The 22,804-nt window shown below is 44.4% G+C and overlaps 1 protein-coding gene across 3 annotated transcripts in view; it reads right to left on the bottom strand.

Annotated features, from left to right (window-relative positions):
• The window catches only part of CSPP1 (centrosome and spindle pole associated protein 1), a 74,385-nt gene that overhangs the window by 24,520 nt on the left and 27,061 nt on the right, over positions 1–22,804 (bottom strand). For all 3 annotated transcript variants that reach the window (XM_073679402.1, XM_073679403.1, XM_073679404.1), the window contains 3 exons: positions 18,645–18,741; positions 12,030–12,087; positions 7,733–8,010 (listed from right to left, as the gene is read on the bottom strand). In XM_073679402.1, coding sequence (XP_073535503.1) covers positions 7,733–8,010; positions 12,030–12,087; positions 18,645–18,741 — 433 coding nt within the window. The remainder of the gene's footprint in view (positions 1–7,732; positions 8,011–12,029; positions 12,088–18,644; positions 18,742–22,804) is intronic.

Raw genomic sequence — 22,804 nt, 5'->3', positions numbered from 1 at the left:
CCACAAGGAAAACCACTTTCTGGGATAGAAGGCGGAGTGGGACTTCCCTAAGGGGTTCAAAAGGTGTTTCCTGCAATGCTGTCAGCACCAGGTTGAGGTCCCACGTTTCTAGTGGTCGTCTGTAGGGGGGAACCAATCGGGAAACCCCATGAAGAAATGTCCTTACTTGCGGCTTGTTAGCAATGCACCTCTGAAAAAGCACTGAGAGAGCTGACACCTGGCTCTTAAGGGAGGCCAGGGACAGTCTGGCCTCCAGACCCGATTGGAGAAATCCAAGCACCCTGGGGAGGGAATAAGGGAGTGGGGTCTGGCCACGAGATTCGCACCAGGTAAAGAAAGCTTTCCAGGTACGGTAATAAATCTTAGCAGAGGTTGGCTTCTGTGCCCTGATCATGGTTCCAATGACATCCGGCGAGAACCCTGACTGGGTTAAAACCCAGGTCTCAATGGCCACGCCGTCAAATTGAGGGCCCCTGAGTTCTGGTGGTAGAACGGGCCTTGTGACAGAAGATCCGGGCGGTCGGGGAGACGCCAGGGGACGTCTGCTGTGAGCTGTACGATGTCGGCGTACCATGTACGTCTGGGCCAGTCCGGTGCGATTAGGATGGTTGGAACTCCCTCTTGCTTGATCTTCCTCACCACTCTGGATATCAGTGGGAGAGGTGGAAAAATGTACAGGAGCTGGAACTGGGTCCAGTCCTGAACCAGGGCGTCCGCTCCTAGCCCCCGCGGGTCGTGTGTTCTGGCCATGAAGTTGGAGACCTTGGCATTGAAGTGGGATGCCATTAGGTCCACGTCCGGAGTCCCCCAGCGATGGCAGATCTGGCGAAAAACTTTGGGATGTAGAGACCACTCTCCCGAGTCCATTCCTTGCCGGCTGAGGAAGTCTGCTTCCCAGTTGTCCACACCCGGAATGTGGGCAGCAGAGAGAACCGAACCTGTGTCTTCCGCCCAGTGGAGAATGTGTGTCACTTCTCGCATCGCCTGGACACTGCGGGTCACCCCTTGGCGATTCACATATGCCACAGCCGTGGCATTGTCCGACTGTACTCTGATGTGAGAGGCTGCCAGTAAGTGATGGAAGGCTCTCAACGCCAGGAGGATGGCACGAATTTCCAAGATGTTGATGGGCATGGTCGCTTCCGCTGGGGACCACTTGCCCTGTGCTCTGTGGTGTAGGTGTACCGCACCCCAACCCGTCATGCCCGCGTCGGTGGTCAGAACTCTCCATTGACCCGTGAGAAAGGATTTCCCCTTTGTTAGTGAGGTTGGCTTGAGCCACCAGTGCAGGGACCTCCTGGTTGACAATGTCAACTGAAACTCCCTGTCGAGAGAAAAAGGATTCCTGTCCCATGACTTGAGGATGGCTAGTTGGAGAGGCCTGAGGTGAAGCTGGGCAAATGGGACCGTTTCTATTGCCGCCACCATCCTGCCAAGGATTCTCATGGCAAACCGGAGAGATCGAGGGGGTTTGCTGAGAAGGGTGCGAACTCCTAGACGGAGAGGCAGTGCCTTGTCCTTGGGAAGGAGCACTAGACCCCTGAAGGTGTTGAATAACATTCCCAGGAAGGTCAGAGACTGACTCGGGGTTGGTGATGACTTTTTTAGGTTGACTAACCAGCCCAGGCGACTCAGAGTGTCGATTGTGATTGAGACGTTGAGCTCACAGTCCTTGAAGGTGGGAGCCTTGATAAGGAGATTGTCCAGGTATGGAACAACTACTATGCTTCTGGAGTGCAGGACGTCCATGGTGGCTGGCATGACTTTGGTAAACACTCTGGGAGAAGTGGCGAGTCCGAACGGGAGAGTCACGAATTGGTAGTGGTCCTGGTCGATTGCGAACCTGAGAAATCTCTGATGGGCGGGTGCAATTGGTATATGCAGGTATGAGTCTTGTATGTCTATGGAGGCGAGAAATTCTCCCTTCTCCATGGACGCAATGATGGACCGAAGGGACTCCATGCGGAAGTGACGTACCCGTACATATTTGTTGAGCTGTTTTAGGTCCAGTATGGGTTGTACGCCGCCTCCTTTCTTGGGGACTACGAATAAATTGGAGTAGAACCCTCGGAAGCGCTCGGCCGCGGGGACCGGTACTATGACTCCTGGTTGAAGAAGCGAGGAGGCCGCTTGGTGGAAGGCACGAGCCTTGGCTGGCGGTTTTGGGGGAACAGAAAGAAAGAGTCTGTTTGGTGGGTTGGAAGTGAACTCTATTTTGTATCCCGAAGACACTAGTTCCCTGACCCACCTGTCTTCTGTAATAGGCAGCCAGACTTGATGAAAGAGCAAAAGACGTCCGCCTACAGGTGGGGTGTCTTCCGGAGTCTGTGAGTCATGATGAGGAGGAAATCGGAAATTTTCCTCCTTTGAACTTTGACTGGCCTGCTCTTGACTGCCAGGTCTTGTCCGACTTTTGCCTCGACCGCGAGTTGTCCCTGCGTGGGGCGCGGTTGCTATTTTGTGCTGATCGCGAAACGGACCAGCCCGAAGAGTTCCGAAAGGATCGGAATCGAGTTTGGTTATGCTTCTTGTAAGTGCGTTTGGGCTTCAGTTGGGGGAGAGAGGTACTCTTACCCCCAGTGGCGTTGGATATCATCGTGTACAACTGTTCACCAAAAAGTCGACCACTGAGGTACGGGAGGTGCGTGAGGGACTTCTTTGAGGCTGTGTCTGCTTCCCATTCCCGCAGCTAGAGGATACGCCGAATCGTGATGGCGTTTGATGCTATCCCCGCTGCACCCCTTGCAGAATCCAGAGCTGCGAGAAGCATGTAATCTGCTACAACTGCTATTTGGGCTGCTTGGTCCGATAGCTCAGGAGAAGATACTTGGAGGCCAGCTTGTAAATTTTGGACCCAAGCCAGGATGGCCTTGGCAGCCTAAACTGAAGCGAACGCGGGAGCCAGGGAGGCCCCTGTGGCCTCGAAAATTGAACGAGCCATGTGTTCCACCTGCCGGTCTGCTGTGTCCCTAAGGGTTGAGCTATCTGGCAGTGAAAGGAGTGACTGTGCTGCTAGCCTAGAGACTGGGGGATCCACTTCAGGTGGATCTGTCCATTGTTTGGTGACCTCCTGTGGGAAAGGGTACCGCGCCTCCAGATATTTACAATTGGTAAACTACTTCTCAGGTTGTGAGAACTGCTTTTTAAGGATCGCCTTAAACTCTGGGTGGTCAAAGAAGACCTTAGGCGGCTTCAGAATTCCTTCAAAGGAAATCTTGTGTCCTGGTGCCTCCGGGGGCGGATCAGAAATGTCCAGCACCCGATGGATGGATGAGATTACATCCTCAACTAGCGCTGTATTGCTAGGGGGGATTGGGATTAGGGACCCTTCAGTTTCCTTGTCTGAGTCGGAATCACAGATGTCTTCCGAATCCTGTGTATCGCTAAGGCGTCTCCTGCGGGGTGAACCGGAGCGGAGGCCTTCTCTGGTCGGGGATGGTTGTGGAGATCTGCATTGTCTGTCCCTGGCAGGGGACGGTCTTAGATGACCTGGGACTATGGTGTCTCTCCCTAGAAGGGGATGACCGTGTGGTATGGGATGACGCCGATGAACGTGACCTGTGGGTCCGCTTGCGTCTTGACCTAGACGTGGATGTGCCCGTGTCGTCATGTCCCTGAGTGGAGCTCTCCCTTTGCTGGGTAGCGTTCATAGCCGAGGCATGACTCTGCAGAGCCTGAAGCAATGTGGAGGTGAAGTTATCTATAGACTGCGTCATAGATTGCGACATCTGAGTGACCCATTCCGGCGTGGCATTAGACACCGAAGCATTGGCTGGGGCTTCTTGGGGCTCTGGCACAGCAGTCTGGATGCAGTCCTGGCAGTGCGGGTACGTGCTGCCACTGGGGAGAGTATTACTGCAGGCTGTACAGAGTGCATAATAGCAGTCCTGCCTGGTTCTCTTGGACCTTGAGCCCGGCATAGTGCACAGTGGTGGCTATGCAGAGGGCCCTGGCTATGCAGAGGAGCTTAGAGGATTCACAGCCGAGGGAAAAAACTCCAGCTGTGATCTTACCCCACCAGTGTGCTTCTAGGTCCAGCGCCGAACATCCACAGTCCTGTACCTCCCTGGAGACTGGCAGGCCTGATTTGTATCTGCCGACCGGTAGCTGCAGGGTTAATTCTTTTTTCTGCAGCAGATAGTGGCCGCCGGAGTAAAGTTTAAGGAAGAAGGGGGGCGGAGAGCTGAAAAAGGGCGGCAGTTTACTGTGAAATTTGCGCCCTTTCAGTCTGGATAGAGTGTCATATTTGTCATCCGGGGGGCAGGCCGGGGGGGTGGGGGCGGAGAGGGGGTGGCGGCTCCGGCTAGGCCGGAGGCGCGGTCTAAATTAGATGCCTCATGCCCAAAGGGGCTCCAGGCTGGCGCGGAAGTCCGGGAGGGGGCCGGATCTGAACCGGACCCCCCCGGTTTTAAAGGCAGGATAGCGGTGGGGGCATAAGCAGAAAGGGGGCTCTGTGAAGAGTCCCCCTGAGGCACCATAGAGCTGGTGCTGCCACAGAGACAGGGCGCAGGGAGGCCTGTGCCTGTGTTGTGCCATGCATGCTGCCTGCACTCCCCCCGGCCCCGACAGGAGCCCGCAGAAGGGCTGGGGTCCCTGGATTCAGCTGCAGTGTGCTGGCTTCTGGGAGCCGCAGAGTGCTGCCTGTACAGGCCCTACCTGAGGCGTTTCAACCTAATGCCCCCAGAGGGGGATTAGGGAGGGTGCTGGTGTCACCATCAGGGGGGTTTATCCTCGCCTCGACCTCAACCCAGGAACCAAAAGGAATTGGGGAAGGAGGGGGGTCTCGACTTCAAACCAGCACCCGAGGGGCTGGGGAAGGAGCGACATGGGGAATAGCCATCCCAACTTCAACTGTGCACCCCGTAATAGGGGGGAGGAAGGAGCCATGCCGGGAGTCTCAGAGGAGACCCACTTTTCTTCATCTGTAATCCCGTCGGAGAAAACGGAGTAGAAGTTTTAGGTGTGCCTCCTATGCGACACTAAGCAAAAACTGGAGAAGGCTGACGCCATCCAGGGGTGTATACTGCAGAGGAGGAGCCATGGATAATCTTTTTCAGATTATGCATAGTGTCGCCTCCTAGTGGACAGCAGCATAACACCCATGGTCCTGTGTCCCCCAATGAGGCGACAGAGTAATCTCTTTTAGCAGAGGATTTCATCCACTATAAATTCATGCTCAAAACCTATAACTCTGCCCTTCATCTGGCCAAACAATCCTACTTCACCACCCTCATCACTTCAATGTCCAATAATCCAAAACGACTTTTCGAAACCTTAAACTCCCTCTGAAACCTAAAGCACAGACCTCCACCACCAACCTCAGCGGGGAGGATCTGGCCACTTATTTCTTTGAAAAAATCAACCACATCCATCAGGACATCTCAGCCCAATCTCCTCAGTGCCTGGATCCCCTTCCCTGCCGCACTTCAAGCTCACTAGCCATCTTTGAGCCTGTTACAGATGTAGAAGTTACCCAGCTCCTCACTTCTTCTCGGCCTACAACCTGCAACAGTGACCCCATTCCTTCACATCTCCTGCAGTCCCTCTCACCGGTGGTCACCACTCACCTGACTAAAATATTTAACCTCTCTCTTTCTTCAGGTATCTTTCCCTCCTCATTTAAACATGCCATCATAACCCCTTCACTTAAAAAGCCATCCCTGGTCCAGAACTGCACTGCTAACTACAGACCTGTCTCTAATCTTCCTTTCATCTCTAAACTCCTGGAACGCTTGGTCCACTCCCGTCTAATCTGCTATCTCTCAGATAACGCTCTCCTTGACCCTCTACAATCTGGTTTCCGCTCCTTACACTCCACTGAAACTGCCCTCACTAAAGTCTCTAATGATCTACTAACAGCTAAATCCAAAGGTCACTGCTCCCTGCTGATTCTCCTGGATCTCTGCAGCATTTGACACTGTGGATCACCAGCTCCTCCTCACTATGCTCCGCTCTACAGGCCTCAAGGAAACCGTTCTTTCCTGGTTCTCCTCCTACCTCTCTGACCGCTCCTTCACTGCATCTTTTGCCGGCTCCTCTTCCTCTCCTCGTCCCCTTACTATCGGGGTTCCGCAGGGCTCAGTCCTAGGACCCCTCCTCTTCCCTCTATACACTGCCCCTATTGGACAAACAATCAGCAGATTTGGGTTCCAGTATCATCTCTATGCTGATGACACCCAATTATACACTTCTTCCCCTGACATCACCCCTACCCTAATACAAAATACCAAAGATTGTTTGTCTGCTGTGTCTAACATCATGTCCTCCCTCTATCTTAAACTGAATCTCTCCAAAACTGAACTTCTTGTGTTTCCCCGCTCTACTAACCTAACTCTACCTAACATCGAAATTACCTTGGAGGGTTCAACCATAACTCCCAAGCAGCACACCCGCTGCCTTGGGGTCATATTCGACACTAACCTTTCCTTTACTCCCTATATCCGATCACTCACTCGCTCTTGTCACCTGCATCTTAAAAACATCTCCAAAATCCGATCTTTTCTCACTTTTTAAACTGCTAAAACTCTTACTGTCTCTCTTATTCACTCTCGTCTGGACTACTGCAACGCTCTTCTGATCGGTCTCCCTCTTACCAAAATTTCCCCTCTCCAATCCGTTCTCAATGCGGCAGCCAGGGTCGTATTTCTGTCCAGCCGCTTCACCGATGCCTCCACCTTGTGCCAGTCATTACACTGGTTACCCATTCGCTACAGGGTCCAATATAAACTCATTGCTCTCACCCACAAAGCTCTCCACAGTCCTGCACCACCTTATATCTCCTCTCTCATCTCAGTCTATCGTCCTACATGTGCCCTCCATTCCACAAATGATCAAAGACTAACATCCCCCATAATCCGAACCTCGCACCTCCGTCTCCAAGACTTCTCTCGTGCTGCGCCAGTTCTCTGGAATGCTCTACCCCAGACGATCCGATTGATGCCTAGCCCCGATGTCTTCAAGCGCGCTTTAAAAACCTCTCTCTTTAAACAAGCCTACCACCTCAAATACCCAGTAAACTAACTTTCCCCTGTTCCCTCCTAAATACTATTCAGAATCTGTTCCCTACTGTTCATCTGTCTTTACACCCTCCATGCACACGATAACTGCACTCGGTAATTGAGTATTGCACTTGAACATGCAGGCTGATGACCGGATCATACAGCTTTATATGATAATCCCGACTTATTATAATTGCCAGACCTGAAATAACAAGCGCTTTTCACCTATTGTGTCCCCCCTTTTCCTTGTAGACTGTAAGCTTGCGAGCAGGGACCTCACTCCTGATGTAACTGTTTAAACTGTCTCACCTTGTATTGAATTTATTGTCTGTACATGTCCCCGCTTAATTGTGAAGTGCTGCAGAATATGTTGGGGCTATATAAATAAAAATTATTATTATTATTATTATAAAGTATAGGAGAAGCTTTGGAATTGATTTTTCTTAAGCAATACAGGGAAAAATGAATGGCACAGTGATCCAAAACACTGATTGCACCAGTACTGTTTTTTCTGGTACTGGTATTATATGGATGCGTGAAGGAAGGGGATCTTACATGTAGGGGAGAAGGATCATGGATTCTAACATCCCTGCTGCCTTGCTACTAGAGATGCCGTAGACCAAACAAGTGTCCAGACAGCTCATTTATCTACAATCAAGGATACGCCTTCAGATATTTCTATTCACAAGAAAAACACAATAAATAAAGATCCATAGTTCGAGATATAGACCTACCTGGGGGCAACTATTTCTCCAAGGGTGTTGGATATTCCTCGATGGTATTCTTCGTTGGCTGGATTAAAAGCTGTAGAAAAGGCATTACCAGTGACAACGGGCTCAGGAAGAGGAGTCTGAAAAGCCACTCTTGGTCTTTCTGGTGGGGACTTTTCTTCTTCCATAGCTATTCTGCTTGTCTTCTGGGGGTCAGCAAGTATTCCAGGACGATAGGGGACATTTCGATCTGACATTTCCTGGTGGCGGTTTATTGCCCCAAATTGACGTAAGCGGTCAGGCTTTTCAAAGAAACACATACAAAATTCAGCACAGCTTTTCATGTTAGCTTATATTCTACAAAAAGGGCTTTTAATATTGATAAAAGAGCCTTAAAAAAAGTTCAAGGGTGCATTCACATGAACAAATTTTCCTAATGTGGATTGTGAAACGGCTCCAAGCAGATTTCTAGTGATTTTTCTGTTGTGGATTTTAAGGGAGGAAATCCAAGGTAAAAATTTGCGGCCTAAATGGACAGAAATGCATGCCAGATTTATTTCCACTGCAAAGATTTTGCTACTTCTGTAATACGCTGCAGATTTTCCATCATAAATCACAGCATATTTGCAATGTGTGAACAAACCCCATGAGGTATAATAATGTGCTTTTGACAAACTCAAGGGGATTTATAGAATTTAATGTAAAACTGAATAAAAAAAACAGTTTGAAAGGCTAACCCTTGTTGCTGATTTCTGAGTTGGCTTACAGGCAGCCTACAAGCATTATTTGTAAAAAGCTAGTAAAATTTGTACAGCATCCCTGCGCACAAGAGAAATATGAATAAAAGGCATTGGCTAATTCATTTGGCTTCAGTGCACCTAAAAAACTGTCAGAAGAATTTTGTTATTAAAAAGAAAAAGAGCAGGGGTAGTCCTGAAAAAGTCCCAATAGGAAGCAGACCTGGGGATAAGCTCCCCAAGTATAAGGACATGATCTCTAGTCAGGACATGGTGAAACATCCGTGACTCCTGAAGCATCTGAACAAACTGGCTGGCAAATCTCTTACACCCCAAAAAAGAAACCAATGCCACTCAGAAGGACAGCGAATAGGCATAATAACAAGCTGTGAAAGCTGCTTATATCTTGCTTCTGGTAGAAGTGTTTCAAACTAATTCTAATACATGCAAATGTTCAAAACGTGCTCAGGTCTACATTATCCAAACTACTACAACCATGCAAGCAAAAGAGTGAACAGGAAAGTTATTAACATCTGTAAAGCATCCCTGCACTAGAGAAACAGAAAGAATGTTTTAAAAAATCTGCTCAATTTACCTCCACTTCATTTAGCTAGAAAAAGCATGCAAAATAATTAGCAAAATAATACATATAAGATAAAACATAGCATAAGAGAGATAAGGAACCACCTAGTGTATATTACTGCCCAAAGACTGGTGATAAATGTCCCTGGCATTGGGAATCCTGGCGTCTTTTTCCATTAGCACCTCCACAATGAGGAAGCATGGCCAATAATGCCACAAATATACTACAACCCCTGGCAAAAATTATGGAATCACCGGGCTCGGAGGATGTTCATTCAGTTGTTTAATGTTGTTGAAAAAAAGCAGATCACAGACATGGCACAAAACTAAAGTCATTTCAAATGGCAACTTTAGGGCTTTAAGAAACACTAAAAGAAATCAAGATTAAAAATGTGGTACTCAGTAAGGGTAATTTTTTTCAGACCAAGCAGAGGGAAAAAATTATCATGAAAAACAAACACACAAAAGAACACTCCAATACATCACTAGTATTTTGTTGCACCACCTCTGGCTTTAATAACAGCTTGCAGTCTCTGAGGCATGGACTTAATGAGTGACAAATAGTACTCTTCATCAATCTGGCTCCAACTTTCTCTGATTGCTGTTGCCAGATCAGCTTTGCAGGTTGGAGCCTTGTCATGGACCATTTTCTTCAACTTCCACCAAAGATTTTCAATTGGATTGAGATTCGGACTATTTACAGGCCATGACATTGTCCTTATGTGTCTTCTTTCAAGGAATGTTTTCACAGTTTTTGCTCTATGGCAGGATGCATTATCATCTTGAAAAATGATGTCATCATCCCCAAACATCCTTTCAATTGATGGGATAAGAAAACTGTCCAAAATATCAATGTAAACTTGGGCATTTATTGAAGATGTAATGACAGCCATCTCCCCAGTGCCTTTACCTGACATGCAGCCCCATATCATCAATGACTGTGGACATTTGCATGTTCTCTTCATGCCGTCATCTTTATAAATCTCATTAGAACTGCAACAAACAAAAGTTCCAGCATCATCACCTTGCCCAATGCAGATTCGCGATTCATCACTGAATATGACTTTCATCCAGTCATCCACAGTCCACGATTGCTTTTCCTTAGCCCATTGTAACCTTGTTTTTTTCTGTTTAGGTGTTAATGATGGCTTATGTTTAGCTTTTCTGTATGTAAATCCCATTTCCTTTAGGCGGTTTCTTACAGTTCGGTCACAGACATTGACTCCAGTTTCCTCCCATTCGTTCCTCATTTGTTTTGTTGTGCATTTCCTGTTTTGGAGACATATTGCTTTAAGTTTCCGGTCTTGACACTTTGATATCTTCCTTGGTCTACCAGTATATTTGCCTTTAACAACCTTCCCATGTTGTTTGTATTGGGTCCAGATTTTAGACAGCTGACTATGAACAACCAACATCTTTTGCAACATTGCGTGATGATTTACCTTCTTTTAAGAGTTTGATAATCCTCTCCTTTGTTTCAATTGACATCTTTCGTGTTGGAGCCATGATTCATGTCAGTCCACTTGGTGCAACAGCTCTCCAAGGTGTGATCACTCCTTTTTAGATGCAGACTAACGAGCAGATCTAATTTGATGCAGGTGTTAGTTTTGGAAATTAAATTTTACAGGGTGATTCCATATTTTTTTCCTCAGAATTGAGTGATTCCATAATTTTTTCCCTCTGCTTGGTCTGAAAAAAATTACCCTTACTGAGTACCACATTTTTAATCTTGATTTCTTTTAGTGTTTCTTAAAGCCCTAAAGTTGCCATTTGAAATGACTTTAGTTTTGTGTCATGTCTGTGATCTGCTTTTTTTCAACAACATTAAATAACTGAATGAACATCCTCCGAGCCCGGTGATTCCATAATTTTTGCCAGGGGTTGTAGATGAGTAACAGGCAGAACTCTTCTGTGGTGTCTGCTCCGTAGACAGCTGGGGAGAGGCAGGAGGCCCCCATACACAAACACTTTTTTCTAGTGTATAATAGGGCCTTAAATGGGCTGTCCACTCCCCTGACAACGCCTTCTAAATCACCATATTCCCCCATGTAAAACAAAAGCCCGTATTCACCTCCTTGATGACAGCGCCGTTCCAGCAACATCGGCACCAGGTCTCCCATGACGATGTTGTATCACGTTAGCACTGCAGCCAAACAGCGGCCGCTTACTGGGCTGCTTTACCCTCACTTTCGTCAGACATAGATGACATCTGGAGGAGGTCAGAGTGCAGAATGTGTCAATTCTGTTTCGTCCAAAGGAAGTGAGAGTGTAGTGGCAAGTAGTGGCCCATAGTGGCCACTGATTGACTGCAGGGCTCACGTGACATTGTAACGCTGTGCAATACCTGGGAGACCTAGCGCTGGCATCACTGGAATGGCAATGGCACCGGAGGTGAGCACAGGCTGCTCTTATTTTATGTGGAGGAATATTGTGATTGAGAAGGGGTTATCTATATAGTGGACAACCCCTTAAAGGGGTATTCCCATCTCCAAGATCCTATCCCAATAATAATATTAGCAAATACCTCCAGTTAGAAATATAGTACAGTAGTTCTGATTTGCTATGTCGCTTACCCCATGTGCAGGGCATTTGAGTAGCTTAGGTATCCATGGTTACGACCACTCATATAGTGACAGTTAGGTGTTAGTGGTTGTAACCATGGATACCTGAGCTACTGCAATGCCCTGCACATGGGGTAAGCGACATAGCGTATCAGAAGAACTATACTACATTTATAATTGGAGGTATTTGCTAATATTATTGTTATACATATTAAATATTGAGATAGGATTTTGTAGATGGGAATACCCCTTTAACATTGTCAATTTATTCATAACTTTCTAGAAGGAATAAAAGAGGAACAGCACAAACAGAGCTCCAAGAAAAGATAGAATTGTTGTTTTATTAGGAACGCAGGTATTAACTAAAAGATTCATAGCATGTGAACTGACAGATTCTCTCAAAATGGAGTGTGAGGACACTAGAAAAGTGGAATTACTCACTTGCTTCTCAGGATCTACGGCTCCAGAAGCGGCAACTTTCAGTTCCAGTTCCTTCTCTCTGGAAAAATATATGTGACCATAAATATAAACATTAAAGAATTATAATTACTTTGGATCAAACATTATGAAGAATTGTAATAGATTGCAGGATGGCTCCCTTATTAATAAAGAGAAGCACAGCTTTATTAGTCCATAAAAGGTGCGATCACAAGATAAAGTCATATTCCACTCCGTCATTATGTCCCCAGCTTCACATAATCAGAACCAAAAATTTAAAATTAACACTTTTCCCCAAATAAGAAAAAATGTTTCCTTCTCCTCAAAATACAGTCTGAAGTAACAAAACATTAATATTTTTAATATTTTATAGTACTTTACCTATAATAATAATCTTTTTATTTATATAGCGCCAACATATTCCGCAGCGCTTTACAAATTAGGCAATTTATAGACATTATCATGATGAGCTATTGACACATAAATTGCACAGGTCTGCAAAAAATAAAATTTTAAGAGCAGTTTTGGTTATTCAACGTAAACTTTATGTTTCTTGGTGCGCTGAATCCGAAAATGACCTCCGCTTTGTCATAGGACATCACGTTTCCTGACAATTAAGGTAACTATGTTAAATAAGGCAATACCGCGTAATAAATGAAAACAGACTTATAAAATTAATTTTTTATTACAAATTTTTCATGAAAATCATTTTTGAACTGAAATGAGCTCACTAACATTCACTAAAATCGATTTTTTTTTTCCCTGTGTAATGCAGCGACTTGCTGGCATTATGGTAATGGTCCAGGATGTGTTTTACCTGACCATGTACCTTCCCCCTCAGGTGACTGGTCACATGACTGTGACATAGCACAGGTCCTGCACGCACAGAATGTCTGTCTGATCACATGACTGTGACATCAGCAAGGTCCTGTCAGTATGTGTGTGTGTGTGTGCACGGGATGCATATATAAACCCTGCTTGATGGAAGACAGGTATGTTCTGTGAGAGGCATGAGGCCTGTTCCCCATGTGTGTGGGACACCGTTCGTGTGAGGCCTAGTGAGGCTGAGAGTGAAGCCTGGTGCCTGAAAGGTCGAGCCTGGATCCTGTGCGTGGATGCCAGTGGCCTTTGAGAGAGAGCCGGCTTGGCATACAATAGTCCTGAAAGGCGCAGACTGGATGTGAGTGAAAACATACCAGTAGCCTTCGAAGGTACGAGGGCTGGAGACCCCTACCTGGGAAGCCTAAAAGTGAAAGTGGTGGCAAACTAAACCTGGAACCGTTAAGACCCTGCAAAAGGTAAAAGCGGTACGTTATATGGACATTGTGATATATGGACATTGTTATAGTTTGCTGAAGCCAAGTGTTATAGTTTACCTGGAGCCAAGTGGGCATAGCTGCCACTGGAAAGGCTCGTGGACATTATGTGTGTGAACAGCGGTTTATGATAACATAATAAACGGCTGAATTGTGAAAATACCGGAAGGACATTGCACGTGTGCTTAATTTACCCGGTGCAGCGAGTATCCCCCATTATGATGACTAGTGCTGCCTTACACCTGTGAGTCTCTTCTTGGTACATTTACGCTTGTGAGTAGCATCTGGAATGTCTCTCTGAAGCATCCAACAGTAGTCTGCCATCATTGTAATGCTCCATTTTCCCTGGTATCTTCTTTCCATCTCTTTAAAATTTTCAGGAAAGTAGTCAAAGTGGGAATGGAGGAAATACACTTTCAAACTTATCAGGTAACCTAAAGCTTGAAATGCTTTCAGCATTCGTCTGACGATCTTTTTTGTAGTCAGGATCTTTATTTATTGCCTAAAAATTTCTCTATGATCTCTTTAAATTCAATCTACCCTTCTTTTTAAGGATCAGTCATGGTATTGACAAACTATCAGCTATAAGCCTTCTAATGTCTGGTCCGACGCACACACCTTCCTTCAATTTTGCCTCAGAGAGGCTTGGAAACTTGGTGACCAAGTATTTGAAGCATTCCCCATCTCTTGGAAGTGACTTTACAAACTGCTTCATCAAGCCCAATTTTATGTGGAGAGGTGGTAGAAGAACTTTATAGGAAGGTACCAAAGTTTGGCTGTGTGCCCCCTATGCGTTTTTTAAGCGTTTCCGCGGCGGCAATTCCACTGCAGAAACGCTTAAAAAACGCTTGGTAGAAGGCCTGCCATGTTCCCCAATGATAATCCGCATGTGCTTTGCACTGCTGCGGAAATTTCCGCTGCAAATTAGCATTGCGGAAAAATCCGCAGCACTACCAATTATTTTGCGTAATCGCGGCGTTTTCGCCGCCATTGACTTGCATTGAATCGCATTATATCCGCATGACTATATGTGCACATGCGGATATTAAGCGATTCAATGTACGGATGGTTACCCGGGTTTGGAGAAGAGGAGACTCTCCACCAGACCCGGGTACCATAGTACCTGTAAAAAAAAAAGAATTAAAATAAAAAATAAATATTATACTTACCTTCTGATGGCCCCCGGTCTCCTTATCCGATGCGTCCGGTCTCCCCGGCAGCTCGCGATGGCCTAAAAGGACCTGCCATGACGTCATTTAGTCATGTGACGGGTCACGCGACCGCTGACGTCGGCGGTCGCATGACCCGTCACATGACTAAATGACGTCATGGCAGGTCCTTTTACACAACCGCGAGACACCGTGGAGACCGGACGCATTGGATAAGGAGACCGGGGGCCATCAGAAGGTAAGTATAATATTTATTTTTTACCATTCTTTTACGGTCACACTATATACAGTGGTGGCCAAAAGTATTGGCACCCCTGCAATTCTGTCAGATAATACTCAGTTTCTTCCTGAAAATGATTGCAATCACAAATTCTTTGGTCTTATTATCTTCATTTAATTTGTCTTCAATGAAAAAACACAAGAAGAATTGTCCTGAAGCCAAATTGGATATAATTCCACACCAAACCTAAAAAAGGGGGTGGACAAAAGTATTGGCACTGTTTGAAAAATCATGTGATGCTTCTCTAATTTGTGTAATTAACAGCACCTGTAACTTACCTGTGGCACCTAACAGGTGTTGGCAATAACTAAATATCACTTGCAGCCAGTTAACATGGATTAAAGTTGACTCAACCTCTGTCCTGTGTCCTTGTGTGTACCACATTGAGCATGGAGAAAAGAAAGAAGACCAAAGAACTGTCGGAGGACTTGAGAAACCAAATTGTGAGGAAGCATGGGCAATCTCAAGGCTACAAGTCCATCTCCAAAGACCTGAATGTTCCTGTGTCTTCCGTGCACAGTGTCATCAAGAAGTTTAAAGCCCATGGCACTGTGGCTAACCTCCCTAGATGTGGACGGAAAAGAAAAATTGACGATAGATTTCAACGCAAGATTGTGCAGATGGTGGATAAACAACCTAGACTAATAACCAAACAACTTCAAGCTGCCCTGCAGTCCAAGGGTACAACAGTGTCAACCCGTACTATCCATCGGCGTCTGAATGAAAAGGGATACCCAGGAAGACCCCACTTCTTACCCCGAGACATAAAAAAGCCAGGCTGGAGTTTGCCAAAACTTATCTGAGAAAGCCTAAAACGTTTTGGAAGAATGTTCTCTGGTCAGATGAGACAAAAGTAGAGCTTTTTGTGAAAAAGCATCAACATAGAGTGTACAGGAAAAAAAAAAGAGGCATTCAAAGAAAAGAACACGGTCCCTACAGTCAAACATGGCGGAGGTTCCCTAATGTTTTGGAGTTGCTTTGCTGTCTCTGGCACTGGACTGCTTGACCGTGTGCATGGCATTATGAAGTCTGAAGACTACCAACAAATTTTGCAGCATAATGTAGGGCCCAGTGTGAGAAAGCTGGGTCTCCCTCAGAGGTCATGGGTCTTCCAGCAGGACAATGACCCAAAACACACTTCCAAAAGCACTATAAAATGGTTTGAGAGAAAGCACTGGAGACTTCTAAGGTGGCCAGCAATGAGTCCAGACCTAAATCCCATAGAACACCTGTTAAGATATCTCAAAATGGCAGTTTGGAGAAGGCACCCTTCAAATATCAGGGACCTGGAGCAGTTTGCCAAAGAAGAATGGTCTACAATTCCAGCAGAGCATTGTAAGAAACTCATTGATGGTTACCGGAAGTGGTTGTTCGCAGTTATTTTGGCTAAAGGTTGTGCAACCAAGTATAAGGCTGAGGGTGCCAATACTTTTGTCTGGCCCATTTTTTGAGTTTTGTGTGAAATGATCAATGATTTGATTTTTGCTTCATTCTCTTTTGTGTTTTTTCCTTGCAAGCAAATTAAATGAAGATAATAATACCAAAGTATTTGTGATTGCAATCATTTTCAGGAAGAAACTGAGTATTATCTGACAGAATTGCAGGGGTGCCAATACTTTTGGCCACCACTGTAAATCCATGACTTTTGCATGGATTTATATAGTGTGACCAAGTTGTCAAGCACTTTCCAAATGATGTTAAAATCGCTTGGAAAGCGCTTGACAACCCGCATGCGGAAATGCATGTGAAAAACGCTTCACTTCCGCATGTCCCTGGCAGGAAAACGCATGTACAATCTGCATGTACAATCCGCATGTACAATCCGCATGCGTTTTTTCTGCCAGGGAGATGCAGAAACGCTCAGGAAAAATCAGGAGCATTACTGCATTGTGGGCACTTAGCCTTTCTCGGAGGTCATTTTTTTCACCGACTGTGAGCACCATCGGCTGCCAACTCTTCTTGGTCCAGTGATTTTGTCGGTCTCGACTGTCCCACAGACAACAAGGGTATTTGGTATACCCAGCTTTTTGCCTGAGCAGCATGCACTAGACCTTCAAATCCCCACACACTTGCCAACCGTGGACTTCATATTTAAGTTTACGAAGAACCAATTCCAAGTTCTCGTAGGTTTCCTTCAAGTGTACGGAATAACCTACAGGGATGGAAGCGTAAAAACCGCCGTTGTGGAGTAAAACTGCTTTGAGACTTCTTTTTGAACAATCTATAAAAAGACACCGTTGTGCTGGATCATATTGGATTTTGAACTGACCCATCAAACCTTCGACATCGATGCAATAAACCAACTTGTCTTCCAGGGCAAAGTAAGGAACAAACTCCTTTTCATGATGTCTGAACCATGAAAAAGACACTCCTGGTAACAATAAATTCCTGCTTTTGAGCCTTGATCCGAGAAACTCAGCGGCATCTTTGGGAAGATTCAAGTCTCTTACTAAATCCTTCATCTCCTCCTGGGAAAAAAATGTTGGTCTTGTATCATCTTCAAAGTCAGATCTTGATTCGTCATCTGGTTCAGGTATGATTCCATCTTCATCAGAGCTAGGTATCTCTTCCAAGGTAGCAGGGGCCTTTGGTACTGGTATATCTGTGCCATGGGGGATGGGACGAATTGCTGAGTGAAGTTTGGGGTATGAAATGGAATGCTTCCATTTGGAATTATACCCTTTCACACTGCATGAACAAAAGTAACAGTCGTCACTATGGTTCTTTAGCTCTCGCCATACCATAGGAATCCCATAAAGGAAAGCTATTTTCTTACCCTTGAACCAATTTCGGAGGTCCTCAACACACCGTTTGCACACTTTATGAGGCGCCCAAACTTTGTTTTGATCTCCAAGTTTTAGTCCGAAATATGCGAAGTATACTTTTTTCACAAAGTCTTTAATATTCAGCTGTTGATTCAACACTGCATATTCACCACAAATGAAACAGAAACGGTCAGGCGAATTAATACACTTCCGCAAAGCCATAACGTTAATTTGGGGAAACAAGGTTGATGGATGAAAGTCCAATGCAAGTTTCTTGAAAGCATAAGGACCTTTCATTATGTCACTAACCACCTGACTGCCACCAGCCAATCACACAGTTCCTATTGATGTTAATGGGGAAAGAAAATAAGCTGCCTACCGATGATTGACACCAGAGTTTGCAGAAGAACTAATAGGCTTGTGACAAGTCCTGACGTTTAGGATTTTTTTCAATATTTTTTTCGTTATCAAAACACCAAAATACATGGAAATTATATGAAATTATGTGAAAATAATCAAACAGCTTTTTAGTCGCAGACCTGTGTTGTCTGTACATATAACCAGGTCATGCCTGTCTTTTAATATAGGCTGCAATACCCACACTTTGGATTAAATTATAACTAAATCATAATTACAAATTATACAGTAAAAAGGTTGACCACAACCATTTTATCCCAAATATAAGCAGTTTATAGGATGTCCTATTGTTTATTTCTCCAGTGATAACCTTTCATTTGTGGTGGACCCAGGTCCACCGCTGCGTCTTTACAAGTAAAATGGAAACATGACATGTGGCTCATTAAAAGCAATTGGCTGTGAATGTCAGTGCTGTGCCCCTCAAACAGTGAAGCGCCCCCTTATGGTTGTTGAGGCTCAGCTGGGGAGCTGATACAAAGAATTGAGAAGGAAAATGGGAACAGCTAATAATCAGTATAATCATACATTTTCAGGGGGATAACAGAAATATGGCACAATGCGGAGTTATAAGGAAGGTTACTCCAGCATTGGTAATGCACACGTGACTAGTACATCATGTCAGCTGCTATTTCAGTTCCTGCATTGCAATATAGTCAGTTAATAACATGTACCGCTTTTTGTTTCTTTGCTGTTCAGCCATTTGCTGCATTAGTTCCTCTCTATAACGCTCTTTCCTTCTCTTCTGAGCCTCATCTTTATCTGCTCCGCCTATGAAACAAATAAAAATGTCATAATGTCCTGATGATCCAATCTGTTTTACACTTTAGACCAATATCTTTTCAAATTATAGATTGTGTCTCAAATTGATAGTTACAGCTTACCTACACATGCACTCTACAACGTGGCCATACATGCAACATATAATCGACATTGCTCTAACAACCAGTCCGTCTCTACTTTGGTATTTGGAGCACTGATTAAAGGGAATCTGTCATCAGGTTTGAGTTATGTAATCTGACAGCAGGATGACCCCTGATTCCAGCATGTGTCACTTATTGGGCTGCTTGCTCTCATTTTCATACAATCGCTGTTTTCTCTGCTGCAGATCTAGCAGTTCTTTGAATGCTGAGCTCAGTATAACCCCACCCACACCGCTGATTGGCAACTTTCTGTGTACACTGTGCATAGGCAGAAATCTGCTAATCAGTGGTGGGGACTGGGTTATAGAGTAGCTGACTAGGAGGCATGAGCAGCTAGTCCTGGAGTGATAATCTCCAGCTGATAAAACACAAATTTTATTGAAACAACAACGCACAGCCTAATAAGTGACACATCACAGGAATTAGGCTCTCAGCCCCAACATCATGATGCTCTCAGATTAAATAAAAAAAAACCTGAGGACAGATTCCCTTTAAGAATTATGAGTAAGATTGGTTTTTGGCTTTATACACCTTCCAAGTTGATAACCGCAGATATCTACATCTCTGTGTGGATTCTTTTCTGTTCAAAATAGTACTGTCCTGTTATAGCATTTCTTGTGAGAAAACTAACTCTGAAATATTGACCTGGACGATAGAAGATCCCCGGAAATATCACACTGGGTCAATATGAGCACTGCAATTTCCTATGAGAAGGTGGTATATAAAAATAGACATTGTCCTCTAAAATTGGATAAGGTACAGAAGCCTTGGTTTGACTCATATCAGTCCCCAGGCGATGAGGAGCGCTCTCTCATGATTAACCACTTCGCGCCAGAGCCTGTTTTTGCCTTCGTGACCGGGCCAATTTTTTCAATTCTGACCACTGTCACTTTATGAAGTAATTACTCTGGAACGCTTCAACGTATTCCCCTGATTCTGAGACTGTTTTTTCATGACATATTGTACTTCATGATAGTGGTAAAATTTCTTCCATATAACTTGCGTTTATTTGTGAAAAAATCGGAAATTTGGCGAAAATGTAGAAAATTTTGCAATTTTCAAACTTTGAATTTTCATGCCCTTAAATCAGAGAGATATGTCACACAAAATAGTTAATAAATAACATTTCCCACATGTCTACTTTACATCAGCACAATTTTGGAACCAAAATTTTTTTTTGTTAGGGAGCTATAAGGGTTAAAAGTTGACCAGCGATTTCTCATTTTTCCAACAAAATTTACAAAAACATTTTTTTAGGGACCACATCATATTTGAAGTCACTTTGAGGGGTCTTTATGACAGAAAATACCCAAAAGTGACACCATTCTAAAAACTGCACCCCTCAAGGTGCTCAAAACCACATTCAAGAACTTTATTAACCCTTCAGGTGCTTCACAGGAATTTTTGGAATGTGGAAAAAAAAAATTAACATTTAACTTTTTTCACAAAAATGTTACGTTAGACCCAATTTTTTTTATTTTCACAGGGGTAACAGGAAAAAATGGACCCCAAATTTTTTTGTGCAATTTCTCTTGAGCGTGCTGATACCCCATATGTGGTGGAAAAACACTGTTTGGGCGCACTGCAGGGTTCGGAAGGGAAGGAGCGCCATTAGACTTTTTGAATGTAAAATTTGTCTGAATAATTAGCAGACGCCATGTTGCATTTGGAGAGCTCCTGATGTGCCTAAACAGTGGAAACCCCCCACAAGTGACACCATTTTGGAAACTAGACCCCTTAGGGAACTTATCTAGATGTGTGGTGAGCACCTTGAACCCCAAGGTGCTTCACAGAAGTTTATAATATTGAGCTGTAAAAATAAAATTTTCACATTTTTCCCACAAAACCGTTTTTCATCCCTTAATTTTGCATTATCATAAGGGTAATAGGATAAATTGCACCATGAAATTTGTTGTTCAATTTCTCCTGAACACGCTGATACCCCATATGTGGAGGCAAATTACTGTTTGGGCGCATGGCAGGGTTTGAAAGGGAAGGAGCGCCATTTGACTTTTTGAATGTAAAATTTGTTTGAATAATTAGCAGACGCCATGTCGCATTTGGGGAGCCCCTAATGTGACTAAACAGTGGAAACCCCCCACAAGTGCCACCATTTTGGAAACTAGACCCCTTAGGGAACTTATCTAGATGTGTGGTGAGCACCTCGCACCCCCAGCTGCTTCACAGAAGTTTATAATATTGAGCCGTGAAAATAAAATTTTCACATTTTTCCCATAAAAAATGTTTTTCATCCCCTAATTTTGCATTATCATAAGGATAACCGGAGAAATTGCACCATGAAATTTGTTGTACAATTTCTCCTGAGTACGCCGATACCCCATATGTGGGGGAAAACCACTGCTTTGGTGTACGGCAGGGTTCGGAAGAGAAAGGAGCGCTATGTTGGCTGGGATAGGCAGCAGACACCATGTCACATTTGAAGAGTCGTTGACATGCCAAAACAGCAGAAACCTCCACAAATGACCCCATTTTGTAAACTACACCTCTCAAGGAATTCATCTAGGGAAGTAGTGAGTATTTTTTAATTTTTAAATTTATACCATTGGGCAGTGAAAAAATCATAATTATATTTTTACCACAAAAAAATGTTTTACCCTCAGATTTTACATTTTCACACAGGGCAATGGGTAAAATTGGTGCCGAAATGTGTCACACAATTTCTTCTAAAAGTGGCAATACCCCATATGTGGCTGTATCGTACCGCTCAGCCATATGGCGAGATCTGGGGGGGACGGAGTGCTATTTGACAATTGGAGAACAAATTATTGTAGAATAGGCATTTGGATTTGGGAGCACAAAATTTTCTGAATTTCTTTTGGGGGGCAAGGGTCATTTTGCTTTTCCAGAGCCTTTCTGCTACCAGTAACTTGGAAGTCCCTTATATTTTTAACAGATGACGGACCTGAGTGGGGACTAGCTTTTTTTGAGGACTGAGTTGAAGCTTTTATTGGGAACATTTTACGTAACATTTATCCGGCGCTCTAGGCTGAGCACTTACATCGGGGTTTCCATCTAAATTTCCAAGTGATGTAATTCAGATGAAACCCCTGCAGGATCCATTCACTGTAATGAGGCAGCAGAGTTACTCTGGACTCCGTCTGGCCTCTGTGTAGCGGTGTCCTTTTTTTCAGAAGTGCACAAAACTGTGGCCAACCGCACTTTTATGCACGCCTAAAACAAATGACACCGTGGGATCCCAGGCTAGACGGCGTCCACAGTGGCCTATATCTGCCTCATTACAGGGAATCTTCCATCATGGGTTCTGGCTGAATCATGTATTTCAGAGATTTACACGGAAACTCTGGTGTAAGTGCTCAGCGCAGAGCACAGGATAAATGTGGGCAGAGCCTTACTGGGATCTTTGGGGACATAATAAACAAATCAGTAGCAGGTGAAGAATTGGTTTTATTTATTTTTTACGCCGTTCCTAGTGTGATATAACTGATTAGATTACTTTATTCTTCGGGTCGGTGTGATTACAGAGATACCAGATTGATATCGGGTTTTTATGACTGACAGCTGTCACACACTAAAAGACGCTTTTTTTGCAAAATCTAGTTTTTGCATCACCATATTTTGAGAGCTATAATTTTTCCATATTTCGGCCGACAGAGTCATGTGACGGCTTGTTTTTTGCGGGACGAGTTGACATTTTTATTGGTACCATTTTTGGGGACGTGACATTTTTTGATCGCTTTCTATTCCGTTTTTTGGGAGGTAAAATTAACAAAAACAAACAATTCAGGAATTGTTTTTTGAGTTTTTTTTTTATGCCGTTCTGCGTGTGGTAAAAGTGATCAGGCAGCGTTATTCTTCGGGTCAGTACGTTTACAGCGATACTACACTTACTGTATTTTTTTTATGTTTTGGCGCTTTTACACAATAAAACT

This window comes from Phyllobates terribilis, unplaced genomic scaffold (assembly GCF_046119375.1).
Source record: "Phyllobates terribilis strain yellow unplaced genomic scaffold, ASM4611937v1 Scaffold_4__5_contigs__length_816908805, whole genome shotgun sequence".
Classification (NCBI taxonomy): domain Eukaryota; kingdom Metazoa; phylum Chordata; class Amphibia; order Anura; family Dendrobatidae; genus Phyllobates; species Phyllobates terribilis.
The sequence above is the reverse complement of the archived record's forward strand: the minus strand, read 5'-3'. Positions and strand labels throughout refer to the sequence as shown.